Consider the following 11,711-nt stretch of genomic DNA (forward strand, 5'->3'; position numbering starts at 1 on the left):
GTACCTGCCTCTGTCACTTCCTCTGGGAGGTCATTCTGTACACGCACCACCCTCTGTGTGAGAAAGTTGCCCCTCTGGTCCCTTTTATGTCTTTTCCCTCTCATATGCCCTTTCATTTTGAACGCCCCTATGCCGGGCGAAAGACCTTGGCTATTCACCCTATTCATGCCCCTCATTATTTTATAAAACTGTATAAGGTCACCCTTCAGCCTCCTGCGTTTCAGTACGTTTTTCACCCTGAGAGTGGTAGGAATCTGGAACTGGCTGTCTGAAGGAGCGGCTGAGGCAGAAGCCCTCATTTAAAGAAAAATTGGAGATGCTAGAACTGGAATTCAGCTGGAAAGGCTCATTTCACTCAGCGAGCACACACTCGAGGGGCAGAACAGCCTCCCCTGCGGAGTAAATACTTGTCTGTCTCTGCCAGTCTGGGGCACAGGCTGAGGGGAAGGGCTTGGTGCTGAAGGGGTTAAATGAATGACAGATTCAATCGCTTTGAATGAGCACCTCGAGTCACAGCGACTGAGAGGGAGACAGAGGCACTGACTGTTCTCTGTTCAGTGCAGATGCTGCAGACAGCTTCTACCTTGGAACCAGCGGAGAAGCAGCTTATTTTTGTTTTCTGCTCTCTCCCTCTTTGCAATTGAAGATGAGCTCGGGACATGGTTGAAACACATAAGACGGCGCTTCGATAAATGGGGAAGTACTGCCCCGTGCTGGAGAACTCCCGGGTCGGCTTCCAAGGAAGGAGATTGTGTTGAGGAATGAGTTGGTAGGAGCAGCCGAGGTTCGAAGGAAGTTAAGTGATGGGTCACCGCTTGTTGGAGGGAGCCGGTGCAAAAGTACAAAACACAAAAACACGGGGAGCTCGTTTCGATCCGACGCTGTAGCGTGCAGCAGGATGAGAAAACAGCCCGCTTGTCCTGCAGCATGAAACCAATCTCGCCCACTTTGTCCTTTGCTTGAAAACGTTGCCCAGCTTTGCAGAACAACGACAGAAATAAACTGCCAATTTTTATTGTGCAGAGAAAAACGACTTCGCTCAGTTTTGCAGAAGAACAGGATAAGACTGTCTCATGGACGGAGGAACAACTTTGCCCAGTTTCGCAAAAACAGCGACGTGAAGGAAGAGCTTTTGTCAGTTTTTGCACAGGACGGAAAATAGAAGGACTTCGCTGAATTTTGCAAAGGAGGAAAATAAGACAACCCTACCCAGTTTTGCGAAACACCGATAGAAAAAAAAACAGCTTTTGCACAAGAGGAAAATGGGACTTTACCCAGTTTTGCAAAGGAACAATTTTGCCCAGTTTTGCAAAACATGAACGACAAAACCCGTCAGATTTTGCAAAGGAGGAAAATGAAACAACCTCGCCCAGTTTTGCAAAACACCAAAAAGTCTTTCACCTTTTCAGCAGGAGGAAAACAGTAAGGACTTTTACCCAGTTTTGCAAAGCAACAGCCTTGCAGCTTTGCAGAGCATCAGCGACTTTTCCCCAGGAGGGAAACAGTAGGACGTTGCCCGGTTTTGCAAAAGGAGCAGCCTTGCAGTTCTGCAAAATACCGGCAAATAAAAGTCTGTCAGCTTTTTGCAGAGAAGAAAAATCAAACAAGCTTGCCTAGTTTTGCAAAACGCCGACAAGTATGCCCTTCCGTTTTTGCAAAGGAGGAAATTGAAAGTACGCTGCCCGGTTTTGTGAAGGAACAACGAGAGAAGAAAATTGCTGCAAAGGAAAGATTTTTTTTTTGCAAATAAAAAAGGACTTCGGATGGTGGTTTTATTGCAGCACTGACTCCAAACCAAAAGAGGGAACAAGAGCGGACGCTTTGGGGGTTTGGTATGGGTGATATGGCAGGGGGCTGGTGCATCGTTTGAGGTTGCATTTGGACAGGGGAGATGCAGGGGAGCGGCGAGATGGCGAACTATCGGAAGATCGGGCGGACGGAGGAGGAGAGCCCGCTGCCTTTCGCTGACCTGCCGGCGGACACGGTGGAGATGCGGGTGAAGGAGGGCAGCAAGATCCGCAACCTGATGGGCTTCGCGCTGGCCCGCATGGAGCTGGAGGGCACGCGGAGGATAGTATTCAGCGGTTCGGGCCGGGCGGTCACCAAGACCATCACCTGCGCCGAGATTATGAAGCGCAGGCTGGGAGGGTTGCACCAGATCACCAAGCTCCGCCCGAGGAGCCTGCGGGAGACCTGGCAGAGCAGCACCGCCGGCAGCGGGGCAGCCCTCACCCTGCTCAAGACCGTTCCGTCCGTCTGCATCCTGCTGTCCAAGGAGCCCCTGGACCCCGCCGAAGCCGGCTACCAGCCCCCGGACTCCGCTCCCCCGCTGTGGCCGGAGCCCGGTGCCGCCGGTGCTGCCCGGGCCGGGCAGGAGGAGCCAGGGTTCAGCCCGGCCAGCCGGGGCGTCAAGCGCCGCTGCCGGGGAAGCGACAGTGGCGGCGGAGCGTCGCCCGAGATGGTCCCGAAGCTCAGCAAAGGGGAACAGCCCAGTGAGACCCCTCCCTTCCCCAACTATACTTACCTCCTGAACCCCCAGCAGTAACTCACAGACCGCAGGACACAAGTGGTAGTGCCCCTACCCCGGACCAGGGGAGTGTGTCATACCATCTCTAAACAGGTTAAAAAATATATCACTGAGGGTCCTCTTGTAGTACAATGACAGTATCCGCACCTCTGGACTGGGAGTGTGTGTCATAACATCTCTAAACAGGTTAAAAAAGAAATTGCCCTGAGGGTCCTCTTGTGGTACAATGACAGTATCCTCACTCATGGACTGGGACTGTGTGTCGTAACATCTCTAAACAGGTTAAAAATATAGCACTGAGGGTCATCTTGTGGTACAGTGGTAGTGTCCCTATTGCTGGATTGGGAGTGTGTGTCATAACATCTCTAAACAGGTTAAAAATGAAATTGCCCTGAGGGTCCTCTTGTGGTACAGTGGTAGTATCCTCACTCATGGACTGGGAGTGTGTTACATCATGTCTTAACTGGTTAAAAAAATCATTTTGTGGGATCTCTTGTGGTGCAATGGTACTGGACCTACCCCAGGACTGGATGGCTTGGATTCAAGTTGTTCTAGAGTGTGGGTTATACCATCTCCGAACAGATTAAAAAATATCACTTTGCCATGAGGGTCCTCATGATACACTGGTAGTGTATCCAGCCCTGGACCGGGAGTGTACATCATACCATGTCCAAACAGGTTAGAAGAAAATCACTACAATCATGGTCCTGTTGTGGTATAGTGGTAATGTCCCTATTGCTGGACTGGGAGTGTGTGTCATAACATTCCTGAACAAGTTGTAAAGAAAATCAATTTGCCAAGTAAACCTCTTCTGTCTGGTGCAGTAGTAGTGTCCCTACCTATGGACTGGGTGGCTCGAATTCAAGTCCCACCTGCTCCAGAGGTGTGTGATACCATCTCCGAACAGGTTGAAATAGAATAGGAATTACAGCAGGGGCTCAGTGTGGCACAGTGGTAGTGATCCTACTGCTGGGCCAGGAGGTCCAGTCAAGTCCCACCTGCTCCAGAGATGTGCCATAACAGAGGTTGATGTAAAATATCAATTATATATAGAGGTCTATATACACATACAAATCTATACAATTATAGAGCACTTTGTAAAATGCACAAAGAGAAGTATTACTGTGTGGGTATGTTATGTTACAACAAAGATGCATTGTTAAGTCCCTGAACATTATGAAGTCTTTGGAACACATAATGAAAAAAGGACATTTAAGAAGGGAAATTTTATTGCAACTTCAAAATCCACATGGAAGCAAAGTTCCCAAAGATCACAGACTGGATAAGAGATTTAGCAAGAAATGTATTCGGTCCAGTTCTGAAGAAGGGTCACTCGACCTGAAACATTAACTGTTTCTCTCTCCATAGATGCTACCAGACTTGCTGAGTTTCTCTAGCCCTTTCTGTTTCCAGCATCTGCAGTTCTTAGTGTTTTTGTTTTCAATTTAATTTGCTTGGTTAACCAGAAAGGTGGGTGTTCTAATTTTTATCTTTGTCTCTCCATAATGTCTTTGGACGTGACTCCGAGTAAACAGGGAAGCCCAGCTCTTGTTAATTAATAATTTATTTTAGAATGGAACTGGGCTCTATCATTGCCTCCTCAAATCTCACCATGTGGGTAAAAAGGGTTAAAAAAAAAGAATAGAATTGCATTTAATTTCCATCGAGTGCCCTTCCTTAGAGTTTGTGAGTTTTATCAATCTCCATTGCTGCCTCTTTTGATTTTCCTTGCTCCCAGCTGCTGTACAAATTCAAGTAATTAGCTCCTTTTTTAATGAGAGATTTCTGCGATGTCCTTTGCTTAATTTTATCCCTTTTCAGAAACCTGCCTGTTTGTTTATCCCCTGTCTCCCAGCAGATAGAGGCTGCTGTTTCAAATGAACTCAAAACAGTCTGTAGAGATTTATTTGCTCCACTATAAAACGGAAGGATTGTGTGTTCAAATAAGAATGTGATAGAGCAAGGATTTATGGAAAGCTCGTGACTTCTGTACATTGTTGTCAACATTGACAGTGCAAAGCTTCGACTCTTTTCGATATTACTGAGCTTAAATTGACACCCGGTTCTTATCTTAACCTACAGAGTTTTCAAAGTGGAATATAGTATATGAGCAAAATCCTGCTATTGACCATTTAAGCATCAGTGCCAAGGGATGTAACAGAGTAGGACGCTCTCCTGATAAATCTTTAGAATTGTAGCCTTTCTCTTAAGTAAGGAGCACCTTATACCCTTGTTGGTTAAACCGTTTTGTAAAATAAAAGTGAAGAATACTGTATTGCACGCAATGAGTTTCACTGAATTCTGCTTGTTTTATTAGAGGTTAATTCCATCTGCGCTGTTATAGAGAAGGCGACCCTCCCTGGAGAGGGTAAGGAAGTGAATACGGTATGCATTTGTGCAAATTGGCAGGTTTATAGGGAAAACTGAGGCCTGGGAATAAGTTGGACAGTGCATTCAACGAATCTGCAAGAATGCGACATGCCAATTGTCCCTATTTCTATGCAGTTCCATTCTAGATTGTATTCGGCAAGCTTGTGTGCATATTTATAAGTCTCGGTACACTATACAAACTCAGATATCAGTAAGCCCTGAGTGCACGTTACCATACAATCATGATATTTACAATGGATGTACAGACAAATGGTGTGCCCATGTGTATGATATATCCATAATTCTTTAATGTTGCTATCTATTTGCAACTACAAAAGCTCTCTTTTCAAGATTAGTCTCTTTTAACGGTAGTGTTTTATCTCTGCTACTACTCCATTAACAGTGGACCAATACTTTGTTCCTTAATTACAACCATTGCCATTGCTTTTGTTTCACGAGAACTTGTCACTAATATGTGCTGCCTTCTAACCTGACCCTAATTTTCTGTTTGTGTTACCCTGATCTTGTCCCCTTTCTCCAATGGTGTAAAACCAATCACATTTTCTATCTCTCTTAAGTTCCAAAGTAAGGATTTGAAATGTTAACGCTGTTTCTCTCTCCACAGGCACTGCCAGGCCTGCTGGGTTTCTTCAGCCCTTTCACGGCTTTTATTTCAGATCTCCAGCATTCGCAGTGCTTTGCTTTAACAAGTGGTTTGATAATGACGACGGTGATCTCCACGAAACCGGCCGCCCAAACGCTTTGGCTGAACCATGTCATGTTTGTGTGCAGCCAGTGACATGGAAACAAGAGGTTGGCTGTGAATACAATTGCCCCAGGGATGCCATTTCTCAAGCTGAGCCAATAAATTTGCCCTTAGTCACTTGTGACACAGCCAATTTTGAAACTTCAGTGATCATTTACAAACTACATCTGGGAGAGGGTCAGACGCCAGCTGCAAGTTTGGTAGTGCTCATTTTTATTTTCAGATCCAATATATTTAGCAAATAAATGAGTGAAATTAGTAATCCAGAGAGAAATTAGTGCTATAATGTGCTTAAATGCATATTTGTGTGTTCTTGGAAATCTGTTATGCATAATTTTCTCTGCAAGAATTGACTGACATTCTGAATACAAACTATATATATATATATAAATATATAGCACTCTTAATGTACAATAAATAGCATATTTAGTGTTTTTCTCATTTTTTTTTCTTTTAGTCACATCAATTCTCAATACTGGAGCTCATCATGTTTGTATTAATCATTCCATTTAGTAGAGTTTATTTACAGAGGCCAAATATTTTCCTTTCACTGCCATTGAAATTAGAGATCTAAATGTTGTATTTATCATGCTGCAGTCTGCTAGCTGACAAAGAGCTGAGTAGTGTCTAGAAATAGAGATATTACTGAAGTGATGCATTACTTACCACAACCATTAACTTTTGCCAAACGTGAGGGCATTGTTCATGCTCAGAGTGGCCAGTCTTTTTAGTCAGCTATATTCTTAATCAGCATGAGGGAGGTGGGATACCATGTTCAACTGTATTGATTGCTGCCTGCATCTGTAAAGATAGCAGGTTGGGAAAGGGAGTCATAGAGATGTTTCTGCTGGTTTTATGTCCTTTTCAAAATGCTTATTTTCTGTGAGAATCCTATTTCACGTCTTAATAAAACTGCACCAGGTTAGCATTTGTAAGTACATCAAGGGAATATTATTTAATTGGAAGGAAAGCATAAAATAATCACTCTTATTACACTATTTGCATGTGATTATGATAAATGCAAATGCATTTGAACATAAACTCAACATGTAATCTAAGGGTGCAATTTAAAGTGCGCTTTTGGGTGCCAATTTCTGTTGCATCGGGAGCAGAAATTCTCCTGTTCTACAGGCAGTTACTTCAGTTGTTTTGGTATTAGAACCTGATATGGTTACACTGGGTTAGTAAATCATTAATGCATGCTCAATAAGAATGATGAGGGCATTATCTGATTTTTGTATATACAGAAGAGTGAAAGGTTGAGTTTATGTGTGTGTGTGCATTGCAGACGTATATGGGTGTGAGATATGTGTTCAACTATATGTAAGTGTGGAGCCTGTAAAGATGAGCTTATGTGTGTGTAAGTATGTGTGTGGATGTGCACATCTATGCAAAGTATAGTCACAAGAAGAACAAACGTTAATTACATCCATGTGGGAATTATATGTCACGTGGCCAAATTGAAACATAATCTTCTAACTTGATTGGTAAGTAACCTTAGAGTTACGTATTGTATAACCATCAGGATCTATAATGAATTAAAGCTATAAAAACACAACTCATTTATCGAACAGCAAGGCTCATTGAACATAGATAGTCTTGTTAACTGGTCTGAATGAGATTGTCCCGAAGTTGTAATGTTTTGAGTGCAGTCAGTTCCTTCAAGTATCAGTTCTTCAGGATGAATGTTTAATGATTTTAGTTTCTTGTCTAAAGATACAGGATAGGCCATTCAGGACTGTGATGAGGAGCAATTTTGTCACTCACGAGAGTAGTGGGCCTGTGGAATTCTCTGCCCCAGAAAATAGTTGAGGCCAAAACATTTAATATTTTCAAGATGGAACGAGATATAGGACTAAGAGCTAAATGAATCAGAGAGTATGGGGACTGTGTTGAATGATCAGCCATAATTGTATTGAAGGATAGAACAGACTGGAAGGGCCAGATGGCCCACTCCTGTTCCTATTTTCTATGCTTTTAGAATTATACTTTATTTCATGATGTAGATATTAAAACCCAGTAATGATAATTTCTGTTCCAGTTTGCATGTCTTTTCATTTTCTTTTTTATTAAAAAGTTCAGAGCGTCTCTCACCTCAGAGCTACTGCACTTCCACAAAGCTGAAAAACTGGATAATACAACTTTGAAAAGAAGGGGAGACGATGGCCTAGTGACATTATTGCTGGACTGTTAATCCAGATAATGGTCTCGGGACCTGGGTACAAATCCTGCCACCGCAGATGGTGGAATTTGAATTCCATATAACAAAATCTGGAATTAAAAGTTTAATAATGTCCATGAATTCACTGCCAATTGTTGGAAAAACCACTCCGATTTACTAGTCATCCTTATCTGGTCTGGTCTACATGTGACTCAAAACCCACAGTAATATGACTGACTCTTAACTGTCATTTGGGGATGGGTAATAAATGCTGACATAGCCAGTGATTCCACATTTCATGAATGAAAAATAAAGACAGCTTTGGGAACTGTGGGAGGTGCAAATCTCAAGTGGGCTTGGGGTTTGCAATTCAGGACACTGGTTCCATTACCGTGGGGGAAACCAGGAGCATTGATGAAGAACAGAAGACTATTTACACATGGATACTGTGAGAAACAGTTTTCCAATTTGGACTTAAAGTGTATTCTATATCAACTTTCTGTGATAATTAATTAGAGCTGCATATAGTCCAGAAGAGTTTTATTCAGTCTGTATAAATTTACCTTTCAAAAGTAGACTGTAAGAACTGCCATAGCAAAACATTGGGATGAATAACCTGTTTCTGGGATGTACGAAATGTTTTCCCTGTGCTGAATAATCAGTTCCTTACAGTACCTCGAACAAAGAAGAAAGAAAATTTACAGCCCAGGAACAAACCTTTCGGCCTCCGAACCTGTGCCAATTGAAATCCACTGTCTAAACGTATCGCTCAATTCCTAAGAATCTGTATTGTTGGAAAAACCACTCCGATTTACTAGTCATCCTTATCTGGTCTGGTCTACATGTGACTCAAAACATGCTCCTCATCTATTTTGCATCTGTCCAGATGCACCTTGAAGTGAATCTACCGTGCCTGCCTCTAATATATCTGCTGACAACGCTTTCTAGGCACCTACCACTCTCTGTGTAAAGTATTTTCAGCATGTATCCCCTTAAACTTTTCACCTTGAACACGTGACCTCTCGTTATTGAATCCCTCACCCTGGGAAAAAGCTTATCTTTATCCACCCTGTCTATACCCTTCATGATATACATAAATGATCTGGAAGAGGGCATTGTTGGTTTGATAAGTAAGTTTGCAGATGATATGAAGATTGGTGGAGTAGCAGAAAGCATAGGGGAGTGTCAAAGAATACAGGAGAATATAGACTGGGGAGTTGGGTGGAGAAGTGGCAGATGGAGTTCAATCCAGGCAAATGTGAGGTAATGCATTTTGGAAAGTCTAATTCTAGAGCGAACTATACTGTAAATGGAAGAGTCTTGGGAAATGTTGAGCAGAGAGATCTGGGAGTTCAGGTCCATTGTACCCTGAAGGTGGATGCACAGCTGGATAGAGTGGTCAAGAAGGCAGATGGTGTGCTTGCCTTCATCGGACGGGGTATTAATCATAAGAGCTGGCAGGTTATTGCTAAAATTGTACAAGAATTTGGTTCGGCCACAGTTAGAATACTATGTATACTGTGTACAGTTCTGGTCGCCTTATTACCAAAAGGATGTGGACACTTTGGAGTGGGTGCAGAGAAGGTTTACAAGGATGTTGCCTTGTACGGAAGGTGCTAGCTATGAAGACAGGTTGAGTAGGTTAGGATTGTTTTTATTAGAAATAATGAGATGGGGGACCAGATTGAGGTTTACAATTGAGTACCTATTTATGAAAAATATTAACATGGAATATAAGAGCACTTTGGCCCTTTGAGTCTGCTACACTATTGCTCCAAGTGAGAACGGTGTGCAGCTAGGAAGGAATTTGTAGATGTTGGTGCCTCTATCCTTCTACATGGTAGAGGTGACATGTTTGGTGAGTGCTGTCAGAGGAGTTTTAATGAGTTGCTGCAAAGCATCTTTTAAATGGTACATGTTGCTGTATATAGGTGGTGGAAGAAGTGAATGATTAGGTGGCACTTGGAGGGTTCATGTCAATAATGCAAGCTTTCTTTGAATTCACAAATAGCAAGTTTTTAAAAAACTGGAATTTTTCTTTCCTTTATTCCTTTGCTGCTAAACATCAGATATACATCTTTCCTTAAAGTCTTCGATGTTTTGGCTTCTAACAGTTACCTGGGACTCAGAATTCCACAGGCTCACCACTCTCTGGGGAAAAGAAATTTCATCTCTGACTTAAGGCCTTATCCTTAGACTGTGACCCCTGGTTCTGGACTCCCCTGTTATCAGGACCATCCTTCCTGCATCTACACTATCTAGTCGTGTTAGGGATTTATAGGTTTCTATGAGATCCCTCTCAAATTCTTTTAAACTCTATCTTATACAATCCTAACCCATCCAGCTTCTCTTTATATTTTAGTCCCATCATACCAGGGGCATGCTTATTAAAACGTTGAAACCTATGTAAAATCTAATTAGTTCTCTATCATTAGATAAATGATTTAAAAAATTTGCAGACTGTGTTTTTCTCTACTGTGGTATCCAAAAATGTGTTGGTGATATAGGAATATGACATTGAGGTAGATGATTCAGGATGTTGGAGCAGGTTTGAAGGGCTGAATGGCCTACTCTTGCCATTATGTTTCTGACAGAGCAACAGATACTCATGGTGTAGACTTTGACTTCCTAGTAGCATTCCTATGTCATAAGATAGTGAGTTTGCAATCGTCACTCACTATCTTAGGAATGAAGGAGGGCTGCACTGTCAGAGATGCCGTGTTCTTGATGAGATGATTAACCGAGACAGCCTCGGTGGATTGGGATCTGTTAAATCAACTATTTCGAAGAAAAAAAGGGAAGTTCTTCCTCAATGTCTTGGGCAATATTTATCCCTCAAACAATCACACCAAATAACTGTCTGGGTATTTAATTAATTGCGGGGCCAATCTGTGTGCAAATTGGCTTCTGTGTTTGTTTATGTTAAAACAGCATACTGTGTGGCAAATCATTGTCTGTAATGTGTCCCAGAGATTATGAAAGGTACAATATAAATGCAGGTTCTTTCTGAAGGCTGCCTGCCGTATTATAGTCCAAGCCTTGCTGCTTAACATTTCTCATTGTACAGACTCTGATGTTTAACGATACTTTGGATTAGTGTAGCATGTCAGATTGGAGGAAATAACAACCAGAATGACAATTGGCATTTTCTCTGTAATGCTTTCAATGGAAGGTAATAGTCCAAGGCAATTTGAAAATGGTAGTCAGAAGCTGAACCCTGGAAGAACATAGAACATAGAAGAATACAGCGCAGTACAGGCCCTTCGGCCCTTGATGTTGCGCCGATCCAAGCCCACCTAACCTACACTAGCCCACTATCCTCCATATGCCTATCCAATGCCCGCTTAAATGCCCATAAAGAGGGAGAGTCCACCACTGCTACTGGCAGGGCATTCCATGAACTCACGACTCGCCGAGTAAAGAACCTACCCCTAACATCTGTCCTATACTTACCACCCCTTAATTTAAAGCTATGCCCCCTCGTAATAGCTGACCCCATACGTGGAAAAAGGTTCTCACGGTCAACCCTATCTAAACCCCTAATCATCTTGTAAGTGTTGAGAGTAATTGATTAAAGCTTTTTGAAGCATTAAGTTTGGAGAATATTTCACGTGACAAATGAATGTTGGGTTTCATTAATTAGCAGTAAGTAGGTTGTTGGATTATATCGAGTTTACTTTTTTACAGATTGAATTAAATAATGTATAGTCTACAATCATAATGATTATATATATATATATATATGGGGTGGCATGGTCGCTCAGTGGTTAGCACTGCTGTCTCACAGCGCCAGGGATCCAGTTCGGGCAACAGATTTACTCTGGGTGCTCTGGTTTCCTCCCACAGTCCAAAGATGTGCAGGTCAGGTGAATTGACCATGGGAAATT

The 11,711-nt window shown here is 42.5% G+C and overlaps 1 protein-coding gene across 3 annotated transcripts; it reads left to right on the forward strand.

The window, feature by feature from the left end:
* The first annotated feature begins 554 nt into the window (after nucleotides 1-554).
* Nucleotides 555-11,410, forward strand: LOC122542480 (ribonuclease P protein subunit p25-like protein). 3 transcript variants are annotated; one of them, XM_087981944.1, is made up of 2 exons: nucleotides 555-5,863; nucleotides 7,741-11,410. In XM_087981944.1, exon 1 carries the CDS (start codon nucleotides 1,892-1,894, stop codon nucleotides 2,543-2,545), a length of 654 nt encoding a protein of 217 aa, XP_087838070.1. In that variant the 5' UTR covers nucleotides 555-1,891; the 3' UTR covers nucleotides 2,546-5,863; nucleotides 7,741-11,410. The 3 variants fall into 3 exon arrangements, with proteins under 3 accessions (XP_087838070.1, XP_087838071.1, XP_043536170.1); XM_087981945.1 differs by having other exon boundaries at nucleotides 7,746-11,410; XM_043680235.2 differs by lacking the exon at nucleotides 7,741-11,410 and having other exon boundaries at nucleotides 555-3,205; nucleotides 5,523-6,097.
* Nucleotides 11,411-11,711: the final 301 nt, after the last annotated feature.

The sequence above is a fragment of the Chiloscyllium plagiosum genome, unplaced genomic scaffold, assembly GCF_037043375.1.
Source record: "Chiloscyllium plagiosum isolate Xiang-an unplaced genomic scaffold, Cpla_swu_hap1 HiC_scaffold_42, whole genome shotgun sequence".
Taxonomy (NCBI): Eukaryota; Metazoa; Chordata; class Chondrichthyes; order Orectolobiformes; family Hemiscylliidae; genus Chiloscyllium; species Chiloscyllium plagiosum.

Bases quoted from the DNA above. Each gene is read 5' to 3' on its own strand.
- LOC122542480 (XM_087981944.1), top strand. From the start codon at position 1,892: ATGCAGGGGAGCGGCGAGATGGCGAACTATCGGAAGATCGGGCGGACG.